Source organism: Micropterus dolomieu, linkage group LG17 (genome assembly GCF_021292245.1).
Source record: "Micropterus dolomieu isolate WLL.071019.BEF.003 ecotype Adirondacks linkage group LG17, ASM2129224v1, whole genome shotgun sequence".
Classification (NCBI taxonomy): domain Eukaryota; kingdom Metazoa; phylum Chordata; class Actinopteri; order Centrarchiformes; family Centrarchidae; genus Micropterus; species Micropterus dolomieu.
The window spans coordinates 26529256-26552907 of NC_060166.1; the positions used below are offsets into that span (position 1 = coordinate 26529256).

The 23652-nt window shown below is 39.6% G+C and overlaps 3 protein-coding genes across 5 annotated transcripts in view; all 3 read right to left on the reverse strand.

Moving 5' to 3' along the window:
* Positions 1-997: 997 nt before the first annotated feature.
* On the reverse strand, positions 998-10589 carry LOC123985990 (extracellular calcium-sensing receptor-like). 3 transcript variants are annotated; one of them, XM_046074024.1, is made up of 12 exons: positions 10486-10589; positions 6187-6419; positions 5986-6077; positions 5520-5699; positions 5212-5400; positions 5011-5091; positions 4528-4758; positions 4156-4365; positions 3911-4034; positions 3594-3787; positions 2084-2365; positions 998-1992 (listed from the first exon to the last, which is right to left on the reverse strand). In XM_046074024.1, the coding sequence occupies exons 2-12, from the start codon at positions 6383-6385 to the stop codon at positions 1570-1572; spliced, it is 2205 nt and encodes a 734-aa protein (XP_045929980.1). In that variant the 5' UTR covers positions 6386-6419; positions 10486-10589; the 3' UTR covers positions 998-1569. The 3 variants fall into 3 exon arrangements, with proteins under 3 accessions (XP_045929980.1, XP_045929979.1, XP_045929978.1); XM_046074023.1 differs by adding an exon at positions 6550-6669 and having other exon boundaries at positions 4528-5091; positions 10486-10558; XM_046074022.1 differs by having other exon boundaries at positions 4528-5091.
* Positions 10590-12606: 2017 nt separating this feature from the next.
* Positions 12607-18094, reverse strand: LOC123985333 (extracellular calcium-sensing receptor-like). The gene is made up of 12 exons (XM_046072814.1): positions 17922-18094; positions 17264-17466; positions 16429-16520; positions 16086-16265; positions 15784-15972; positions 15445-15655; positions 15101-15294; positions 14787-14996; positions 14553-14676; positions 14265-14458; positions 13858-14139; positions 12607-13366 (listed from the first exon to the last, which is right to left on the reverse strand). The coding sequence occupies exons 1-12, from the start codon at positions 18092-18094 to the stop codon at positions 12944-12946; spliced, it is 2475 nt and encodes an 824-aa protein (XP_045928770.1). The 3' UTR covers positions 12607-12943.
* Positions 18095-19166: 1072 nt separating this feature from the next.
* The window catches only part of plch1 (phospholipase C, eta 1), a 50125-nt gene continuing 45639 nt past the window's right edge, over positions 19167-23652 (reverse strand). The window contains exon 22 of the mRNA XM_046072816.1: positions 19167-23014. Within this exon, the coding sequence (XP_045928772.1) occupies positions 20331-23014 (2684 nt within the window). The 3' untranslated portion in view covers positions 19167-20330. The remainder of the gene's footprint in view (positions 23015-23652) is intronic.

Consider the following 23652-nt stretch of genomic DNA (forward strand, 5'->3'; position numbering starts at 1 on the left):
GATTGGTCATCAATGATCCTTTCTGCAGTCTTACCTCTCAGTTGTAGTCTGGTCCTTTCCTGTTTTTTGTTTGCCTCTACAACCACACCTGACTATATCAAGTAGTTCTAATTTGCTTTGAATTGCTAAATTAAGACTTCTTCAGATGATAAAATCATTACTGATGCTCAGCTCTGGTCACTTACGGTCAGCTCAAATGTTTGCCTTCTGGAAGAATTAAGTAGTTACAAAGACATTTTACTGGGTAAATTCAATATGTGTAACAATATAAAAAGTAGCATAATATCTCTGCACTACAGACCTCTAGCAGAGCAGAGATGCTATGGAAAATATTTAAGTAACTTCGTAAATTGTCAGTCTGGCAGAACATGTGCAGTGTAGGTCACAGTGTTTCCATTAGTAGGTCTATTGTTTCCGTAACTGCTGAAAAAGTGAAGGCAGTTAGCGCTAGCTAACAGTATTCATAAAGTGAAGAAACATAAATAAAAGTTGTTTTCCTGTGCAAAATGTGAGTCACTTTACTTAAAGCAAACAATTATGTATTACAAGGTCTTATAATTAGTTCATATGGTATTATGTCCATCTGTAATATATTATACAGGGATGGACATTTTAACACTTTACTTAAAGCAAACAAAGACATGATGTATAACTTTAAAGATTACTATAAGCTGCTATTCTATTTTATATCACTAATTGTAAATGGTGACTAAAGTGTATTTATAACGAGGCAGAGTCGGTGGTTATAATGTACTATGGAACATGGTCAGAGATTCTTGCCGCACATTGATATAAACTAGTATTTCTATTAGTTATAAAACATTAAATCAAAAGGTCATAATACGTTATGAACTTTGCTATAGCGCCTAATGCATGTTTGTAAGTGATTATAACAATTGTTATAATGTCTTATGGACGCGTTACATCGTGTTATAAATATATGCATAAGTCGATGACCTTCATAGAAAGTGTTCACACACAAACTCTGAACAACAAACAAGTGCAAAAACATCTTTATCACTCACATAAAACCACAGTAACAAACTAAAATATATTATCAAAATGTGTTTAGGTTTACAGTGATTTGTGAGTGGTAATTATCTTAAAAAGGGGAAAAGTAACGGGAAAAGGATGAAGAAACACACACGCAGCTCTCGCCTTCACTCCTCCTACCGGAGCCCCGAGGCATTACCAACACATCAGCGAACAATTAACCCACACATACAAGGATATCAGTATTATCTGTATTCCTCCTCCTATTACTTGCTGTATAGTTTTAAACAGTGACAAAGTTAATATAAACTCTATTGTAAATTTTAGCTATTATAAATGTCCCAAAAATGGAGTACTGTAGTACTGTAATACACTGTAATCACTTTTCAAATGAATTATTTAATCTCAAAATGAGTTATAAACTATATTGTCACATACCACTTGTCACAAGTACATATAGTAAATGCATGCAAATTGAAAAATAATTAAAACTAAGAGGATCTAAACAATGGCTCTACTGTGATAATTTGGGCATATTTGATTAACTAAAATATGTAAATAGTTAATTTAGCTATGCTACCTGGCCATAATGTGTTTCTTATTGTTTTTCTCAGGCCTCAGAAGAATGATGAAACACTTTGGAGCAAAAATGCAGAACAGTAAACCGTAGCTAGAGGCCAGGATTGCAAAAATCTCCACAGCAACAGTGTATTTCCCAGAAGAGCTAACGTAAGCAGGGACAAAGGCCACCCAAACAGCACAGAATATCAGCATGCTGAAGGTGATCAGTTTGGCCTCATTGAAGTTGTCAGGGAGTTTCCGAGCAAGAAAGGCCAAGAGGAGGCAGGTGCAGGCCAGCAGGCCAATGTAACCCAGAACCAGAGAGAAGCCCACCACAGAGGCCATGGCACACTCCAGGGTGACCTTTGACCCTTGGAAACCCAAATCACGTTGAGGCACTGGGGGGCTGAGGGACAGCCATATGGCACAGATGATAATCTGAATAAATATAAAATATGTTTAAATTGATGTAAATAGTATACCAAAACTTATGTAAATATAAAAACAATGAAAAGCACATCTGAAGTACCTGTATACAAGTAAGAAGGCAGACACTTCCTCTCTGTTGGCCAGGACCAAACCACCTAATCAAGGCTTCAGCACCAGGCCGAGCTGAGCGGAACGCTGCCAAAACAACTATGGTCTTGACTTGGAGGCAGGAAACACAAAGAACAAAGCTGATTCCAAAGGCTGCCTGCTGTAACCGACAAGACCAGACTGATGGGCGACCAATGAACACCAGTGAGCACAGGAAGCAGAGCTTCAGTGACAGAAGAAGCAGGAAGCTCAGTTCTGAATTGTTGGCTCGCACCTGTATATGAGTCATAGATTTATAGTCATATTAAAGAAGAGATAAGCACATTCACTAATATATATTTAATATATTTAATATAAATTTATTTATTTAATCTAATATTTTGTAAACTAATGTAGCAGTCCATTTTACCATGTAGAAAAAAATGCCATGGTATGGAATTAAATGAAACAGACCTAACTATAAATAACCACAACTACACAGTGATGAGAAAAACATGTGCAGTGTAGTTTCTTTTTAGGGTTGCCAACTGTCCCGTATTAGCTGGGATGTCCCTTATATTAGGCCTAATTGATTTGTCCCATATGTCACCTCTCTTGTCCCGTTGCTACTATGCTGATCATACCACTGACTGATACAACAGCAACAGCAGCAGTGCTGATCACGACACTTGACAATGGTCACGACACCTGTCATCCAATCATAACCTCCCCTCACGTGCCTCAGTATACGTTAAGTAACGTTGAATGCAGCTACTGTGGAAATTGACTTGTGGACAATACCTGCAAATGAAGCCTCAGCTACAACCGCACCGACTGTCTTGTTAAGCTAAACGGTGCGTTGTTTCATGACTCAAATGTGTGAAGAAGATGCATTTGGTAAGAATGAAAGCTGAGATGTTCACAATGAATGTTTTATGACCAAAGACTGTGCAGGATATCCTGAATGATCAATCCCCGACTGAAGGTGAACCTGTGTTGTACTCTGTTGCAACCCACGCCTCAAACAAGGGAAACAGAAAAATGTTTCCAGTGTGCGTGAGATATTTTTCTGTGTCTGATGGAGTGCTGTGCAAGTTACTTGACTTTTATGAAGATAGTGATGAAACTGCATGAACTGGAAATAAAACACATCACTAGTATCTATGTTCTTTTTAGTTTGTCATATGTACATGAAGGGGATAACCTTTTGTAACCTATCTGCAAGAGTCACAAGTGTTTTGTGCTAGACAACTAGTAAAGGTAACAGGTAGTGGCTTAATTAAAGGACTGTGTTAAAGGTACCTGCTGTAAATAAACTATTATTAAACCTACCAAATATTTAACAGAGATTAGCAGATTAGAGATTTAAGAGATTAGCAATCATTATGAAAAACTGTTTAAAACAATACACTGTATATTCACACAAAACCATACCGGTACTGCTGCAGCAGGCCACCTTTTGTCCCTTATTTCATAGTGACAAAGTTGGCAACACTATTTCTTTTACATAATTCGGTTCTTACCATAGGTGTTTGACGGTAGCAAAGAAACACCATAAACACAGCTGTTGTCACAATGGTGCCAAACACAGCTGCTGTAGTCAGGGTAATTCCCAGAATTTCATTAAAGGAAAGGAAGTCCAGCTGGCGAGGGATGCAGGCAGTTCGTTCAACATTGGACCAGAACTCCAATGGACAACGCTCACAGTGAAGGGAACCTGGGAGAGAAAAGAGGAGAGGGGAAAAGAGAGTAAATATAAAGGGGGGACCATAGAATATTTATCAGACATCTTCAGGATTTAGGGTTGCTTTTATTTAGGTTTTGTATTGTAAAACCTCACCAGTTTTATTGCTAATCTCCCCTGCAGCACATGGGATACAGTCAAAGCAGCAGAGAGGTTCTCCTTTCCTGTTGGCCTCTCGGGTGCCTGGGGGGCAGCTCTTACTGCATACTGAAATTGGCACCTAAACAATAAACCACCCTGTAATTTCAATGACAAATAAAAGTATTCTAGCTAACATCAAAAGTTCAATAAACAAAAAAATTGTTATTGATCTGAATCAACAATGTTGACCTATTTAATACCTGATTGGATCCTGTGCTCCACTGAATAGCTGATTCATTAAGGTGGAGGTCAAGCCCATCAACCCGACCAATCAAGACAAGTTTTTGTGACCCCTCCAGGGTCTTCTGCCAATTGACAAGGTCGTACTTTGCTGGAATATCAGCTCCTTGGAAATAAAACATTTCCCCTTGTGGTGTGGTGAAATTGACGTTGTTCAAGTGCTGCAACAGCTGGGAAGTAATTAAAATATTGTAACTGCTGCCTATGTAAAATTAAGCTTGTGATAAATGGATTATTAGAGTACTATTCTCATGGAAACTTGACGTGGAATTTTAAAGCATAGTTTAAATTATATTCCCCCCCCTCAGGAAATGGCTGATAGCCATGCTTACCTCTATGGGTGCAAAGTGTTTCAAATAAGAGCAGGTGGAGCTGTTGTTTCTGGGAGAGCTGTCTCCATCGGGGCAGGAGAGAAGGCGGTGAAGGGCGTGGGCTGCAGCATAAACAGCAAGGTAGACATTATATGTCACCCTTAGCTGAGAGGTGTCTGTAAAGGGATGCTCCACTCCCTCAAGGGACTCTGTCCCACTGCAGGGTGGTAGAGAAGCTTTCTGAAGGGACCCCTTGGCAGGAGATGAAGCAGAAATATTTAATGGATGACCTTTGCCATACATTTGTGTAAGAGTTACAGATTTAAAGGATGAAGGGGAATATGAAAAAAGATTTGTGGCCTCAGGAGCGCATCCAAATTTGGCTTGCCAGAATTCTTTTAAGAACTCATCATCCGGATGATGAATTGGATTCAAATTTCTGAGATAATTTTCAAATCCAGGCATGGCTGAACTTCGAATGGCAACACCAACAACACCACTTGCCACTTTAGAGGTGACAACATTTTGGAGAAGATCTCCACTGGTGCTCCAAGCCTCACTGGCCAGAAACTGTCTGTCAGTCACCTAGTGATAGCAAGAACACAAGATCATGATCAAGTTAAAAAGTTTAAAAAATAAAATAAAATCTCTCACTTCTGGATTGCACATACAGATTCAATATACAATTTTACTTCACTTGCTTACATTTATCTTAGCTAGTTGCATGAAAAGTTCCTTCACATCTGTATACCAGGTAAACATCAGAATCACCCTTGCAGCAGAGGCCTGAATAGTGAGTGCTGCTCGCCTGGCATCACTCACAATGTTTTCCCTGTCGAGGGTCTCTACAAATGCCAGACACACCCTTGCCCCCTGAGTTTCCTCCTGAAATACCTGACATATACATGTCAAAAGAGAAAAACGATTACATGAAATATAAAATGAATGAAAAGCTTTGAAATATTGTATTTTTGTAGATTTCTTGAATAGAAATAAACAACAAATGAAAACACCTTTATTGCCACATGGCCATAATCGTTGTTTGCTATCACTGCTCCGATCCAGGTCCAATTGAAGCGTATAGCAAGCTGGGCAATGGCCCGAGCTTGGTAAATATCACTGGGGATGGTTCTGAAGAAGTTAGGATACTGAAGCCTGTCATTCAGACAGGGGCAGCTAGCCAAGTAGCTGATCTGAAAGTCACATAATTAGTTATATCAATTGAAATATGCCAGTTTTTCTTAAAAGGAGCAGATGTATACAAACTGTTTTCCATCCAAGCATGTTATCTTCATCCTTAAACATTTCTGTGTTGTGTCCCTTCTCTAAAAGGAAACTAATCACTGCAGTTTAGAGTAAAAGGAGGTCCTACACAGTGCCCTGTGTAAAGAAGGTGCAGCAAAGATGGCACCAGCTCCCTGAAAATAAGGAGTAAAAAGTTACTGTATAATGTTAATTCTGTATTAAAACAAAACTTACTAAAGGTACAGAGAGTGGACCCAGGATCCTGGAGAGTATCTGGCCTTCTACGGTTGAAGCACCACCGATGATCAAGGGAACGAGACGATCCCCTGATGACAGCATTAAAAGATTTCTTAAACACAGATTTGCTTTTGTGTTGGTATAATTTCATTCGGTTATGTTGTGAACAGCGTATGTTATAGATAAACAACAAGCTACCTGTCCTTTCTTTGATTCCCTCTGTAGAATAATCTGGAGGCTCTGCTGAATTACAGCTGGTGCTATCTCCTCCAACTAGTGAAAGTGCTGCCCGGAGAGCCCATAGCGGTGGGCCACAGCTATCGGAAATATGGTACCCCAGCTTCACACCTGGTAGCAGTGTTTTACTATGATTGATTTCCTCAACTGCAAACACCATGGCATATATATATTGCAATGGATCTTGTTCAAAACTGAGACCACATGAAAGAAGGAAAGAAAGAAATTTCAGTCAAAATTTTGATTTTGAAAATCCTGAGATACAAAGATACTACTAATTCTTATCATTCTACAATAATTCACAGTAAGAGTTCAGCGTTTTACCCAGTGCAAGGTTTGTAGTGAGGCAGCTGAGTGAAGTCTTTGTCTATAGCTGGAGATTCATAATGAAGAATAAAGAGCCCGCCGATAAGCACATCTCCATCCTGAAACAGACCCTGGTTGCTAGTAGTAACCCACCGAGAACAAGTCACTGTCTGAACAAACTGCAGCCCCACCCTGAGCCCCAGCTGTCTGCCCAAAAGCCCCACAAGGAGCAGGCATGGGACTGAGGAGGGCCACAGAGTGAAAAGCCAAGAGAACCAAGACATGGATGCAGCTCTTCTGGACACTTTAAATATGTACAGTACAGTATACAAAGTTAGGTAGCTTGTTTCTCAAAGGCAGTATATTCAATATCTATAAACAGTTCCTGCAATGAAAAAGTCTAATCAGATCAAATCCCTTCTTATGCAGTCGGAAAAGTTACTATTTCTACATGAAGAGAAAAACAACTATTCAAAACACCAGATATAATGTGTGTTGACAACTAACAATGTATCTAAACTGTGACACCCCCCCCTCCTTCTCTGAACAGTTGAACAGTTGATGTGAGTATATATAAGAGATATAAAGCCTTCTTGCAAGCAAGTAAACATGATAGCACACACGCACATACAACCCCAAATAACTCCTCTCAAGAGTGATAGAAAAACAACAACAGTTGCAAATGATTATTGCAGTGGCAGCCTTAAGCATCTGGGAGCACGCTTCAAATTGGTTTGCATCAGTAATGGTATATTTTCAGACTTCAACTAAAATACATTGTGCACTTTCAGCATCAGGAACAGTGCAACATAGAAATAATCCAAACAATTCCCGTAGTTAAAAGCTGAAACAGAATTTTTGCGCAAAAAAATCAAATATTCTGTGACCATTTGTGTATTTGAATTAAAACATATTTATTGATAGCTGAGATCTTGACTTCTCATTTGCTGATGAAGATAAATTATTCCAGAGAAATAAGGCAGAGTGAAAAGTGTGCCAACCAACCCCAGTATCCCCGGGTTGGTCTCACTTACTCAAGTCAGTTACATTTGGGGGTGCTGAGAGAAGGTTAGACTATATAAGGCTTTAATATACATACTTTAATATCTTTAATTAACTTTAATTTAACTTTATGAATATGAATACGTGTTAAAACAAACTGTCAGTGCAAAGTTAACTACTGCTGCTAAGATCTCTGTCATGACAATCTGACATAAGGTGAAAGGACTTGAAACCTAAATTACAAATGATCAGTTTCAGTTCATAGCCTTGTTAATATAGTTATACAGGGACACACTAAGGCTGTCTGTTCTCTCCAGTTTTCTCTCAAAACTCTCAAGTTAGTAGTAAACCTTGTTGTAAACCTTGAAGTAAAAAGGCCTGTGTTTTCAATTTTCGAAAAGTTGGAAAAATATCTTGAAAAACAACATTTATTTACTTGTCCACATGAATACACATGACATTAAATACTCAAAAACAAAAAGAAACGATAGTAGCAGAAATGCATACATATAGTATATATGTCAAATTTTGGAACAATCCGAAAGAAGAAATTACTGTTTTTGATGTACATTATAAATGTACATTGAAAATTATAACTTGGGGGATTAAATTAATATTGCTCTCATTTTTTTTAAGTCACATGATTCATTGTTAGTTTTCGTTGCTATCTGGCCATCAGGTATTTCTTCTTTTGTCTGGACTCAAAAGAATAATGAAACATTTGGGGGCAAAGATACAAAACAGTAAGCCATAGCTAGAGGTGAGGATTGCAACAATCTCCACAGCAATTGTATATTTCCCAAGAGAGCGAATGCAAGCAAGAACAAAGCCCACCCAAACAGCACAGAATATCAGCATACTGAAGGTGATCAATTTGGCCTCATTGAAGTTGTCGGGGAGATTCTGAGCAAGATTGGCCAAGAGGAGGCAGGTGCAGGCCAACAGGCCAATGTAACCCAGAACAAGAGAGAAGCCCACCACAAAGGCCATGGCACACTCCAGGGTGACCTTTAACCCCAGGATATCAAATTCATCTTGAAGCATCTAGGGACTGAGCCAAATAATATAGGTGATAACTGTCAGGAAAAAAAAACATTGCACAAGGTCAGATTGATACATATAAAATGCTGTAATAAGTTACTAACCTCACTGTGGACCATTTTCATTAGAACAAAGTAGTTCCAAAAACCTTTCCACATTGTCCAACGCACACATGTCCAATAAAGGTACATTTTCAAGGCCCTTGCGGACATAGCAGTGATTGCCCACTCATCCCCGGTTCACCAGCCTTAGAAGGGTGGAAAGGTTACAGCTCAATAGGTTGGCTGACTGGGACTCAGAAATTACGTTTAGGGTGCTGGGTTCAGGCCTTGCATCACTTGGCCAGTAAGCGGCAGCACCCCTCATGCACTGAGGTAAAATGCAGCTCTCCCATTCTTTTAGCTTACATGATGGCAAAAAAAAAATAATGCTGGCTTGGGAGCCATTTCAGGTCAAATGGGTTGTGCTACAAGGTTTCCAGCACCATCTTTAAATCCCATGCTGGGACAGGTGGCCCTCTACAGTAGGGAGTAACCCTACGAGTGCCATAGAGAAAGTAATGAGGTCACAACACATTACACTACATTCAAACCTTAAAATGTTCTACATTTATCAGTGCAGTTTGAAGTTTATTCAACTTTAAAAGCTTATTCATATTCTTTAGAACATTTCCCATGTTTCCAAGATTTCATAGTCCTTCAACTACTTTCTGCACATTAAACCCAGCAATGCAGTGTACCGTCAGCTTGTCAATAGTCCTTAAAACCTTCCACATCTTTCATACATTTGTACTATTCAAATTTGTTCAAGACAGCAATTCAGTTTAGCTTTTCAACAAAACTTTCCACTTCTTTCATAAATTTGTACTATTCAAATTTTTTCAAACCAGCAATTCAGTTTAGCGCAAGCCCTTCATCATTCCTAAAAACTTTACACATCTTTCATATATTTCTACTATTCTACTTTTTTCAAGCCAGCAATTCAGTTTAGCGCAAGCTATACAGCAGACAGCATTCACACCGCAATTTCTTCAGAAATTGCTTTTCTAGTTGGTGTGAATGCTCAATTAGGAATCAAGCACTTGGAATGGACGGAATGTTAAAAATTGCCCCATTTTCTCACTTTTTCAAGGTTTTTCAAGTGTTAACTACTCATTCATACTTTCAGCTAGAAACTCCATTCCAAATAGAAAAGATTCCACATCTTTCTTTCTTTCTTTGTATTATTCAATTTTCAAATCCTATTCAAACTCTTCAATCTATTCAACTTTCTTTGAAACTTTGTTACAATGAAAGTCAATGAGAAAATCAATGAAACTCACTGATCTTCAACCTCTTCCCACTAATTCATACATTCACGTAGAAACACCATTCCACCTTTAAAACGTTCACAAACCTTTGGACTCTTTCCAGTGAATTCACCTTTTTCACATCTCTTATACTTTTTACACAATGTCAATTCAAGTTTCATGTCGTTTTCTGCCTGTTTTCTGAGCTTATAAATGGAGCGGATGAGACGGAATGTTGGGAGTTAAAGTGAGGGGACCAACTGATACAGTGGGAATTCACTTCAAAATATTCTGAAAGATTTGTCTTCAACTCGCTGTATCTCCCACAATTTTCACTCTACATACGTAATTTTTTCACAAGTTGTAGAAAAACTTGTTATGCCGCTCATGTCCAACTTTGAAAGCAAACAGACTTTCACAGCTAGTACAGTCAGCTTGAGAGTGAGAGGAGTCCCACTCAACTACCGCATAGACTCCCATACTAAAAAAGTGCTGCAGTTTCAGGAAAGAGGCAGAAAGGTGGACATTTCTACACTGCTGCTGTGAAGCCATTTTTGACAGTAGACACACAAATCTCGGACATCATCTTCATGAGGATCTTATCTCTCTAACAATATGTTTACCTTGGTACTGAGAGTTATGGTCTGTTCGATAGCAGCAGGAGAAGCAGAGCTGTGCTCCAGGTTAAAACTCAACGAGATCAGCTGTCTAAGCCTGTCTAAGTCAGACAGCTTTTACCATCGCCATGGAAACCTGGGAATGCTGGCTCAGCACACAGCTGATTGAGATGATGTCGTGATGTAATGCAGACAACTCAGTAAACATGGCGCTTCACTACATCCTCCAGCAACTGTTTGTGGACTCTGCCTTCAACAACATTATTCCAGCTCTGCTGCAGGACAAGTTCTCCCAGCTGATCATGCCTGCAGGTGTATCACACAGGTGGGAGACTGAGCATCTGGGGTCCTGGAGCAGCCAGATCAATCTGGACCTCAATGCTCTGAAGACAGTGGAGATGGGCGTGTATACTAGGAAGAGCCAAGCCGCACTCATCCCCATCAATCTGTGCAACTCCATACTGTGGAGTCATTCCGCTCACCAAGGACCTCCAGTGGGAGTTGATACGCTTGTGTCACCTTTATACTAGTTACACGATTTCAAACTTTTCGAAGTTTTCATACCCCTTTCTAAATATTTCAGGTCATATCTTAACAACACTTGGGGGAGTTTCTCATATTTCTTCAACTTCTTCATGGCTTTCAGCTAAAAACTACATTCAAACCTTAAAATGTTCTACATTTATCAGTGCAGTTTGAAGTTTTTTCAAACCAGCAGTTCAGTTTAGCGCAAGCCCTTCATCATTCCTAAAAACAGTCCACTTCTTTCATACATTTGTACTATTCAACTTTATTCAAGCCAGCAATTCAGTTTAGCGTAAGCAGACAGCATTCACACCGCAATTTCTTCAGAAATTGCTTTTCTAGTTTTTTATGGTTTTGCAGATTGAGGCACAGTAGATCAATTAGTAACTGCTGCTTGCAGTTCAGCTGTTGGATTGCAGTGTTTGCATTATCAAAACATGAGTTAAAAAGAAAGCAGAAGAGAAAAGAGGAAGACAGGTTGCAATTAACAGGCTTTGCCTTCTCCCTATGCACTCTCTGTGAAACCATAGTAACTGTGGTGACTGTGGCAGCATTTGTGTCTAGTCACTGCGATCACCCCCCTCTTAAGGCAGTGATTGTTACTCAGTCTCAAATCACTAGTAACAAAATTGGATATGACATAGGCTTTGGGGGGGAAATTACATTATTATACTAATTCTATTTATCCTCATAGATCATCATCATAGAAAGTGCTATATGTAGTAATTAAGAGCCTGCATTACTTTCTTTGCTAACATACTAAACTGCAGTCCAGGATTTCTTGACATACATTATTACATTTTTTACTCCAAAATTGACACATACATATCCATGACAAAGCGCACAACCCTTTCAACTCCCTCTGCACTGACAATGGTACAGTAAAGGTCACACTCAACACACCCTGATTGGCAGCTCTACTTTAATCTGTAGCTATTTTTTCTAATGGGCTGAATTCAAGTATTTGCACAAATCTTTTTTATTATATAATGTTGCAATTCCTCTGTAAGTCCTAACTAATCACATGCTCTACAATTTCTTTTCTGTGGAATATTGAATCACAGTTGCCCATATATCTATTGTTTAATCTTAACACATAGGCTACCTTTGCCTAATTCTAAAGAGTTCATTAGCTATTTGCATTTGGACAGAAATATAGCTCTACTTTTTAGACTACATAATAGAATATCCTGCACAGTACTTAGGTTACGCTATATGAACCATAGGAACGTATACTGTATATTCCTATTTGAACAAATATTTCAAAGAATAGAAGGTAATGAGCAAGATGTTGCACAGCAGCACAAGATAATTGCAGATGCACTAGGAAAAAAAAGCTTGTTGAGAGATGAGGAAAGAAGCATCAGAGCATCATTAAATGGTATAATACTTCCATCTAGAGGTTGTTATTCGGTGCATGAATTAAGAATTAACAACTGACAGAAGTAGTACATTTTCTGTAGTTCAATCTGAAACGTGAATTGTAAACGATAAAAAAAAGCTTCCAGTGAAAACATTATCTGTTAATGTAATGTAATTTTTAATAAAACATTGTGTTTTCTGTTTCAGTTGAAGAACAGTATTTAATCAAAACACAGAAAAAGAGAATAATCAACCACATTAATTCAAAATAAATTAATAACATTTTTAGTGAACAACATTTAATTAAAATGTCATGCTTGGTGAATATGTTATGTTAGCATTTGATGATGTTTAAAAACAGCAGAAAGATTCTTAGATATTCAGTGACCAGTGAAATCCATAACTGTGTGTGGCTGCAAGACATTTTATGCAGTTTATTAGCATATTAACATTTAGCGTTATTTAGATGACACAACACATATGCATGAAAACATGCATGATACCGAGCGGTGCAAGCTGGGGGGCTACCAGACAAATATGATAAAGATTCATTATGCTCCCATTCAAGCCAGAAAAACTATCTGGCCATCAGGTGTTTCCTAGTGTTTTTGCCAGGCCTTAAGAGAATGATGAAACATTTGGGGGCAAAAATGCAGAACAGTAAACCGTAGCTAGAGGCCAGGATTGCAAAAATTTCCACAACGACAACATACTTCCCAGGAGAGCTAACGTAAGCAGGTACAAAGGCCACCCATACAGCACAGAATATCAGCATGCTGAAGGTGATCAGTTTGGCCTCATTGAAGTTGTCAGGGAGTTTCCGAGCAAGAAAGGCCAAGAGGAGGCAGGTGCAGGCCAGCAGGCCAATGTAACCCAGAACCAGAGAGAAACCAACCATAGAGGCCATGGCACACTCCAGGGTGACCTTTGACCCCTGGAAACCCAAATCACGTCGAGGCACTGGGGGGCTGAGGGACAGCCATATGGCACAGATGATAACCTAAAAAGTAGACACAATTCAGTTGTATTATTTGATATATACATATATACACACACACACACACATATATTAAAATGTTCTCATCATTTAATCTGTAGGAGCCATTTCAATGTTTATGTCCAGGTTTGGCCAGTAGGTGGTACTAGGGTCATGGCATAGCTAATTGGGGCTCATCTATTTAGGAGGGTAGGTGTAATCAGACACAGGTGTTGCCAGAGGGGAAAGGCCAACTAGTTTTTGACCGCCACCGATGCTGTGGCTGTTTGTTTGATATTGTGACAGTGTCGATGAAGATGGAATATTGTTCAGTTATGGATATTGAAGACCTTGTGTAACAATAAATCATACGTTAAATCATGTTACATTCTTTCTGAACCGAACAAAGCGCCACGGTAAGCACGTCAACTAGCCCACTTCAACCCTCTGCGTAGCCCTCAGCTGCTTTAAGCTTAGGCTTAGCGGTTACATAATCAATAAAACAATATTCACACCTGTATGCCGGTAAAGAGGCAAACACTTCCTCTCTGGTGGCCAGCACCAAACCACTTCATCAAGGCCTCAGAACCAGGACGAGCTGAGCGGAAAACAGCAAGGACTACTAGGGTTTTGACCAGGAGGCAGGAAACACAAAGAACAAAGCTGATCCCAAAAGCTGCCTGCTGGAACCGACAAGACCAGACTGATGGGCGACCAATGAACACCAGTGAGCACAGGAAGCAGAGCTTCAGTGACAGAAGAAGCAGGAAGCTCAGATCGGAATTGTTGGCTCGCACCTTAAGGTGAATCAGATTAACAGACAAAGATGTGGCCATTTAAACAATACAATCCTTTTTCATGTATAAAATAATGAAATAAAGAAATGTGAAACAAACTCTATTATATCACTCTGGATTCTTACCATAGGTGTTTGACGGTAGCAAAGAAACACCACAAAAACAGCTGCTGTCACAGCAGCACCAGACACAGCTGCTGTAGTCAGAGTAATTCCCAATGTTTCATTAAATGCAAGGAAGTCCAGCTGGCGAGGGATGCAGGAAGTTTGTTCAACATTGGACCAGAACTCCAATGGGCAATGCTCACAGTGAAGGGAACCTGGGAGAGAAAAGAGGAGAGAGGGAAGGAAAAAAAGGTCTACATTAGGATGGCAAACATTAGTTTCTGTTATCTTATGGATTGATTTCCTCACCAGTTGTCTTGCTAATCTCCCCTGCAGCACATGGGATACAGTCAAAGCAGCAGACAGGCTCCCCTTTCCTGTTGGCCATTCGGGTACCTGGGGGGCAGCTCTCACTGCACACTGAAATAGGAACCTAAACAAAAGGCCAATTGATATACTTAACGACATAATCCTGTGAATCGACATTAACATTAATTTCAACAGAAATTTTGTAGTAGCCTTGAGACTTGGTGATCTGACAACCTGATTGGATCCTGTACTCCACTGAATAGCTGACTCATTAAGGTGGAGCTCAAGCCCCTCAACACGACCAATCAAAACTATCTTGAGTGGCCCCTTAGGGGTGTTCTGCCAGTTGACGAGGTCGTACATTGCTGGAATATCAGCTCCTTGGAAATGAAACATTTCCCCTTGTGGTGTGGTGACGTTCACTTTGTTCAAGTGCTGCAACAGCTGAAAGAACCAAATGTTGAAGAAGCTGTTAACATTTAAAAAAATATAGCAAAAATTAATTTACATTATTCAGTTTAAGAACTAGCCCTCTTTGGTGTCCACACCTCTATGGGTTTAATGTGTTTTGGAGAGGAGCAGGTGGAGCTGTTTCTGGGAGAGCTGTCTCCGTCGGGGCAGGAGAGAAGGCGGTGAAGGGCGTGGGCTGCAGCATAAACAGCAAGGTAGACATTATATGTCACCCTTAGCTGAGAGGTGTCAGTAAAGGGATGCTCCACTCCCTCAAGGGACTCTGTCCCACTGCAGGGTGGTAGAGAAGTTTTCTGAAGGGACCCCTTAGCAGGAGATGAAATAGAAACATTTGACGGATTGTCAGACCTTGTTTTGAGTGGTGAGGTGAAATATGAAGAGAAAGCTGTTGCCTGTGATTGTGTAGTTCCAGGATTGCATCCAAACTCCTTTTGCCAGAACTCATGCAAGAATACATCATCAGGACGATTCATTGGGTGCAAACTTCTGAGATAATTTTCATATCCAGGTATTGCTGAACTTCGAATGGCAACACCAACAACACCACTTGCCACTTTAGAGATGGCACGATCTTGGAAAAGATCATCACTGGTACTCCAAGCCTCACTGGCCAGAAACTGTCTGTCAGTCACCTACAGTTTGAGGAGAATGAAATAAATTACAACAAGAAAAAATAATGACATTTTGTTTTTACAAAATATATTTCTTTGCTTAATGATGAACCCCTTGGTATATAAAAACATCCTAGCCAGTTGCTCACGTTTCTCTTGGCCAGTTCCAGAAATAGTTCCTTTACATCTGTATACCAGCAAAATATCAGAATCACCCTCACAGTTGAGGCTTGAATTGTGAGTGCTGCACGTCTGGCATCATTCACAATAGTTTCTCTGTGGACAGTCTCTATGAAGTCCAAACACACCCCTTTCCCCTGAACCTCTTCTTGAAAGACCTGAAATATCGAGGTTAAAACAAAAATTATGTTCATACATATATGTTATTTGTACTATATATGAAAGAGATACATGAGACTTTTTCAGGCAATATAATAACAAAAACATACACCTGTATCGCCAATTGACCATAATCATTGTTTATTACCACTGCTCCAATCCAAGTCCAGTGGAAGCGTATGGCCATTCGTGCCATGGCCCGGGCTTGGTAAATATCACTGGGGATGGTTCTGAAGAAGTTAGGAAACTTGGTCCTGTCACTTAGACAGGGGCAACTAGCCAAGTAGCTGATCTGAGGGAAAGACACACAAACATTATTTTGACATTGCTTTTACAGCAATAATACCATTTATTTTTTATAAAACATTTTCAAACTATTTTATCACACTATCTTTGACGTAGACTGTATAAAAAAAAGTTCATTAGAGATTTATTTCCTACGGTAATGAACTCACAATTGGCACCGAGAGAGGCCCCAGGATCGTGGTCAGCATTATGCTTGTTGTAGACGCATCAGGACCAATGAGCAAAGAAACAGGCTGACCATCTGCCATTAGACATATAATTACATAAGGACAGGGCTGGAATGTAACTATCCACATTTACTCATGTACTGTACTGAAGTACAAACTTGAGGTACTTGTACTTTATTGGAGTATTTCACACACACACACACACTCACACACGCTTATTGTTTTATTTATTTATTTAAATTTTTTATATATTTTTATTTTTTTAAATGAAATGTATGGGGTTGATTGTTCTTATGTAGTTTGTATGATGCTTTGGCAATATTGTTGTTACACATTCATGCCCATAAAGCTAATTTGAATTGAATTGTATTTCCATTGTATGTTACCTTCTACTTCAACTCCACTACATTTATTTGACAGCTATTGTATCTCAAATCGACTCCACATTGACCAACTACTTTAAAATGCTCTTATATGTATTTATTAGTGAGAAAAACAGAATAAAATTATATTCTATAATAATATAGGATTGGGAAAAAGCCATACTTTTGCTTTTTATACTTTACATACATGTACATGTTGCTTATAATACTACTATGTAACATTTTGAGTTCTAGGACTTTTACTTGTAATGACTATGGTATTTCTACTTTAAGTAAATGATCTAAGTACATCTTTCACCACTGCGTAAGGAATAACTTCGCATACTATAATCATATCAGTTGTTATTTTCATGAATGCAGCAAATGTTAACTGCATACAAAAATATAACAAGTCATACCTGCTGTTGCTCCAGGTTGTTCATGAGCTGCAGAACGAGACATAGAGGCTGTGAAGTTGCATCTGTGTGTGTCTCCTCCGACCAGTGACAATGCAACTTGCAGAGCCCAGGGGTATCGGGAACAACTATCATGTATACGGTAGCCCAGCTTCACTCCTGGTAGCAGCGTGTTGTTTCTATTGATTTCCTCCACCGCAAATGGCATAGCGTATGTATATTTTAAAGACTCTAGATCTAAACTGAGACCACAGGAGAAGAAAGACATAGTGAATAAAACAAAAGCCTGAAATATAAAGATAAAAATTATCATGGGCATGAATATAAAAATAATAATTGTCATGTCCAAAATTGTCATACACAGCAACATAACTGTGTTACAGCAAAATCTATTAAAATATATATAATGTAAATATGCTTAGGTCAGATATATTTAAAGGATTTCCCCTTTGGGGATCAATAAAGTATTTCTGATTTCTGATTTAAATGTTTTATTAATAATGGACCTAATATAACACATTAAGAGTAATGTGAACATTGTTTAACTTTCTAGTTAATTATATTTTTATCTGTATTTCAACAAAAACATGAGTATGACAACGAAATATGATATGAACAACATAATAACCATAATATGAACAACATAATAACCACCAGACATTCAATAACAATACATGTTGTAATAAGTAAGTTTTACCCTGTGCACGGTTCATAATGTGGCATCTTGGTGAAGCTCTGATCTACAGCTGAAGGAATGTAATGGAGATTAAAAAGTCCACCGATAATCACATCGCCATCCTGGGAGAGGCTCTTGTCACTCTGTGCACCCCAATGGGAGCACACTATCGCATGTCCCAGCTGCAACCCCATCTGTCTGCCCAATACACTCAGAAGCAGCAGTGAGAGGGCGGAGGAGGACCACCAAGTGAGGAGCCAGCAGAACCAAAACATCGATGTAGCTGATCTGGACATTTTACACTGTTGAATGAATGTCTGACAATGCATGAACCAGAAGTTCAATAAATTCACTCTGTGTAAAACACAATTCACAGTAAACCTGTGCATAAAGTATAGAAAAAAAGTACCTCATAGACACAGTTCAACAGTTCCTGCATGTTACCAAAGACAAATGTCATTAAATTTCACATTTAATTTTAACAGCATAGCCTCACATTAGTTACCTGCAAAAAGAAAGGGCATTATGTAGGGAAACATGCTTTACTTGGTTCAGAAGCTCATTTCACTATATAAATAGTGAAAATGGTATCTTGAAGAAAACATACCCACCTTCCACTCTGCACAAGTGAAGTGTTGATGTGAGTATTTATAATAGGTGTAAAGCATTTTACAAGCATGAAAGAATGATGACACAAGCAGCGCACAACCCAAAATTATTCCTCTCTAGGGTAATGGTGGAAAAACAATCAAATGCTAGCAAGTGGTTAGAGTGTATGAATGCAGTGGTAGGTGTATGTGTGTACAGTATGTTTCCTATTAGACACAACTGTGTGATGCCATTTCACAAGGTAACTGAGACACAGTACCTCAGGATAATGAAGTGAAACATTTCAGCAGGCTGCCTACCTGTTGTCTTAATACACTGAAAAGTTGACATCAAGCATGTAAGCAATCATTTACCTGTACGTGTCCTTTTCTCTTAGATTTCCAATGAATATTAAGATTGATCCATAAAACTTAAAGTGTGGCAATCTTGAAACCAGTATGGTGAATTGTATGCCTAGAGCAAAAGGTGTGCCATATGTCAAAGCTACTGCACAGCCATTTCATGAGCAATTACATCCCATTATGTTCAAGGTGGCATATGGGGAAAGATGATGCTGTTTGTCACTTCCAGTAAAAAAAGATTTTGAGCTTGAGCTGCATTCTCAATTAATCATATGTTATTATAAAGCATGGAGCAAAACTGGAAACGAACACGGAATTTGTTGAAATCAAATATTTCAATATTTATTGCATTGGTAGGAAAATGCCCACAGTCCTCTGATGAGCAACAATACAAAGAAAAAAAAAGGATGGTGTAACAATAAAACAATTTAAAAAAAAAAAATGCTGCTTTGCCACCTTCCCCTCCTCAGCCTGGCCCTGTAGACCTGTCACTCTGTTTTTTTTTTATTCTTTTAAGTTATACAAAATAAAATTACCATACCCAAACAGATATTGTTTTTGCAGTCTGTATCAAAGCAATTATAAAAATAAAAACTTGCAATCATGTTTTCAAATCCTACAAATTATAGACAGCAACAAGTCCAAGCACAGAAGTTTATGTACTGTGTTGCCCTTATACAAACAAGCCTACATCCTCTGTTGTATCCAATGCAACTATTTGTTTTGTGCAAATGTTGTTGGGCGATCAAACATCTATTGTATAAATTGGTGCATAGTCATGCTTGACATGTTCACAGGTAACATGCACAAACATAAATGTACAGTTAGAATTGTTTCTGAACTAAAACACATCTCGAATTTAAAACAGTGACAGGAATATTTACACACAACACAAATAAAGAAACATCACTGAAAAGAGAAGGAAGACTTCCTTTTGGTCTTTGAAAAGATGAATCCCATCTATTAAAAGTAGCTGTTTGATTATACCACACATTCATATGATACAAAGAAAGACCTTCCCTCCCAGTTATTCCTTTTTTGCTTCATAGTCTATGTATGCAGTTTGGACAGTACACCACATGGACAAAGATAACAAGTATCTGTATAATCAGTCTAGGAAGCCATTTGGAGGAAATCAAAGTTCCCAAGTACATTTACACATTAAGCAGAATATAAACAATACACTGCCAGACTAGCGAGACCATTCATTATTGAACAGTGGACATTTCATACAGGAAATTCATGCTGTCAGATCCAACAATGTATTATATTTGATGTTTCACTTATACTGCACAGGATATATCTTTCTCTAAAAAATAGCCCAGAATAAGATTTATTTCACTGTTAAAAGGGAAACTTACTGGTCTGAACTCAGGGACAAACAAGTATTTATTTCCAAGATCTTCTGGCTTTTTGTGTAATTGAACATCATCAAGAATCACTGCTTGGTCGTTAAGCTCATTTTAGGTTATGGTCAGAGCTACAGTCTGAGCAAAAAGTAGACCTCAGGCTCTGACGAGTTGGAGTCAGCAGGTGGAAGAGAGTCATCGGTATAGTACCGATCTCCATAGTGATCCCCATTTCCATAAAGTAATGATGTACAAGCCCCTTCAGGAAGTCCCCTGTCCTCCAGCTGACCAAGGTAGCCTGCTATGTAAGAACCAGTAGAGTGTCTGTTAGCTGGAGGATTCTGTGAGGCTGGTTTATTCCTCAATACCACCCCACCAATGCTGGCAGTACTATTGATCTGTCTTTCGCGGGCACGGCTGTTGATGTGACGCACTCGGCTTTGGCTCCGAGAGGATAGGCGACGGGTGAGGAGTGGAGGGGAATCATCTACATCCCTGGGAACAACAGGCGCTGTCCTTGTTGCCTGTGGCTGTGACAGTGGAGATTTTGCTTCCTGATACAACTGAGGAGATTGGGGCCTGTCTCTGTCATTGTCATCCCCCTCCAGACTGACCAGCTTACGTAGCTGTTCTGTAAGTGGGTCACAAGATTGTGATTGGAAAGTTACTTCCCCCATGGCGCCCATTCTCTTTTGCTTCCTCATATGGGGAGTGATGAAACTGCGACTAATAATGTGGTATTTGCTCTGGAAGTTGCATGATATGTCTTCAGAAGTCAGGTCTCCCAGTGACTTGGACTTACATGGGCTATTAGCTGTGGAGTCTAGGGTACCAGACTGGGGTGGAGTTGATAAAAGACCAACATTTGAGTGCTGTGAGGGGTGTCTTGTATTGATGAGAGAAACCTTTTGGTTCCATGACTGCTTCGGAGTGTATGATTGTGTTTGGCTTTGGCAATGTGACTGGGTGTTCCGAGGAGTTGAAGACTCTGATGAGGGTGTAATACAGTCATAGTCCGGGTGGCTGTACACTGCATCGCAGCCCGAAGGGGAATATAGGCCTCTCTCTCTACATATGTTTGTAGACACAGCAGATTCACCAGGGAGGCTTTCAGAAGAGGAGAAACCATTGTAGAAGCACCTTACTTGCTCTCTTTCCATCTGTTTATACCCTAGCCTATTTTGATGAGACCTATTTAGGATCTGGCTGCCACCATAGCTCCTCTGTTGCGTGTAGGAACTGTTGAAATCACTGCTGTTACTAAAGGCCTCAGAATTTCTCTGAGGAATTGGGTACCTGTTTTGACACAATGGACTAGGGTTGGAGGGTCTAGAGTTGATGGGTCTGTGGAAGAGAGAAGGCTGGGAGTTGTTCTGGGTTTTGTGGCGATACGAAGGTTGTTTTATTGGGGAGGGACACTGTGAAAATGCAACATTAGATGCATGTGACTGGTGCTGTTGCTGAGAATCATGGCATGACAAAGGCTGTTTTTGCTGTGAGTATTTGGGAGTGGATTCGTGATTTTGGTAAATAACATGGCGCTTGCTTGGACTTATCAGAGCCTCCCATTCGCTGCCTTGTCTCGGCAAGGTCAACATCATTTCCAGTGGATCCTCATCGACATTTATCTCCACTTCTGCAAAAGCATTGCCACCTGAGTCATGGAGAAACTGAAAACAGTCGTTGTTTACAGAGGGGCCCATGTACCTTTTGGACATATCCCGCACTATCTCTGGTACTGATGCATGGGCATCATACACTTCCTCATATACACTTTCCTCTGCTTCCTCGATTTCTTCACTTCCTCCCCTCTTTCTGTGCATATCATCCCAGCCCACATTGTGCCCTTTCCCTATACTCTGAACCACCTTTGCTGGAGAGGAGCCCAAGCTGTTAGAGGCTGTGCTCTCCATAGTGTCTGCCTGAACATGGACTGTCTGTTTCCTCAGGTTGTACACTGAAACTGGCAACAACACCTCCTCATCCAGAATTGTGTAGACCTCCTCAAGCTCAGCAGTTTCTGGGCTGGAGAGGAGTGCAGGAGCAGGTGCATCTGCCTGGCAAGTCTTGCGTGGCAAAAGGATTTCATATTTTACATCATTTGTTTTCTGAGCTACTTTTTGGGGACTTAATAAATGTCTCTTGTTAGCTGATGTAGTGTTGGTCTTGAGAGAAGACCCTAAATCTTGCAGCGCCTTAGGGGCGGTAGGCCTGAGGTTTGAGTCACTGAAAGCGGTATGACCATTACACAATGTTGCAAGACCGTTTTGGTCAACAGTGCTGTCACACTGACCAATCAGAGCAGAAACAGAGTCACATGTGTCTTGCTCATTGCCTAAGGACACAGCATCAATTAGTCTGGAGATGACACTGTCATGCAAAGTGCTGGGACTGTTCAGATCGCAGTCCATACTGACAGGAGAAAGAGGGGTCATAGTGGAGGGGGCAGAGGAGGAGGACGAGGACTCTGAAGGTGCAGCTGTGAATGTTGTGCTGTTTGATGATGTTTCTGGTTTATCTGATCTCATTTGGCGGCTCGTGGAAGATGAGATGAAACATTTTTTCTCTGTGCCTGTGGAGATGATCTCAGATTTGTTGTATCCATTGTCTCCTGATTGGTAATTGGCATAATCCTCTTCTTTTCTCACTCCTTCTCCACCAATAACCAGATACGAAACTTCCTCTGATTGCTTCATTTCTTTATTTCTGTTGATGAATATCTTAGAAGGGGAGGAGATGTTTGGTTCAATAGAGAATGATGATTCGATGAACGGGTCCAAAGAGGAGGACCTGGGCCTGTTGAAGGGGCAAGGTCCTGTGGACACAGGTAATTGAAGAAAATGATTAATAAAGAAATGCTTATATATGATGTACTGTAGAACACCAAGCTAACCAACAATTTAATGACAACAATTAACAATCCAGCCAATACAAGGCAATAGCAATACACAGACAAATGGATCACCAAGTACAACTGTGAAGGGGAAGCTGGAAAATGAGGTTTAAAAAAAGGAAGAATCCATGGTCAAATGGGATCAAACGACACAGCAATATATTTCTCAGACCACTTTCGAACAAAATACACTGGGTGGACGCAATACTGGTATGTTTTTGAACAATGCAACCTTCAGACAATATGTATTTTAGATTACCTGCAGGAATATCCTAGTCAGTTCTCTACTATAAAGAAGCACAACAAATGAAGATGGGACAGAAAAGGCATGTTAAGGTATCGTGGAGATTAGGCTGTAGTCTGTCACTTCACATTATTACTGTACACGAGTTTTAGACAGTTGTAGCAGGATAGGAAAAGCCAGTAGAGAAATTAGAAAAAGTTACATCTTACATTAATCACTGTGCAAAGCAAGTCAATGCAAAATGCTGCTTTAAGACATGTCAATTCAAGCATTTATAGTAGCACTTAGGATTAAAGAAATTATTTGAATAACACAG

Coding starts and splice junctions, on each gene's coding strand:
- LOC123985990 (XM_046074022.1), bottom strand. CDS start 6,385: ATGGTGTTTGCAGTTGAGGAAATCAATCATAGTAAAACACTGCTACCA. Junction 5,700..5,985: donor GTCCACTCTCTGTACCTTTA/GTAAGTTTTGTT, acceptor TGTGACTTTCAG/ATCAGCTACTTGGCTAGCTG. Junction 5,092..5,211: donor TGCAACTAGCTAAGATAAAT/GTAAGCAAGTGA, acceptor TGCTATCACTAG/GTGACTGACAGACAGTTTCT.
- LOC123985333 (XM_046072814.1), bottom strand. CDS start 18,094: ATGGGGTTGCAGCTGGGACATGCGATAGTGTGCTCCCATTGGGGTGCA. Junction 14,677..14,786: donor GGAGTACAGGATCCAATCAG/GTTGTCAGATCA, acceptor CCTTTTGTTTAG/GTTCCTATTTCAGTGTGCAG. Junction 13,367..13,857: donor GCCTCTTTACCGGCATACAG/GTGTGAATATTG, acceptor TCTACTTTTTAG/GTTATCATCTGTGCCATATG.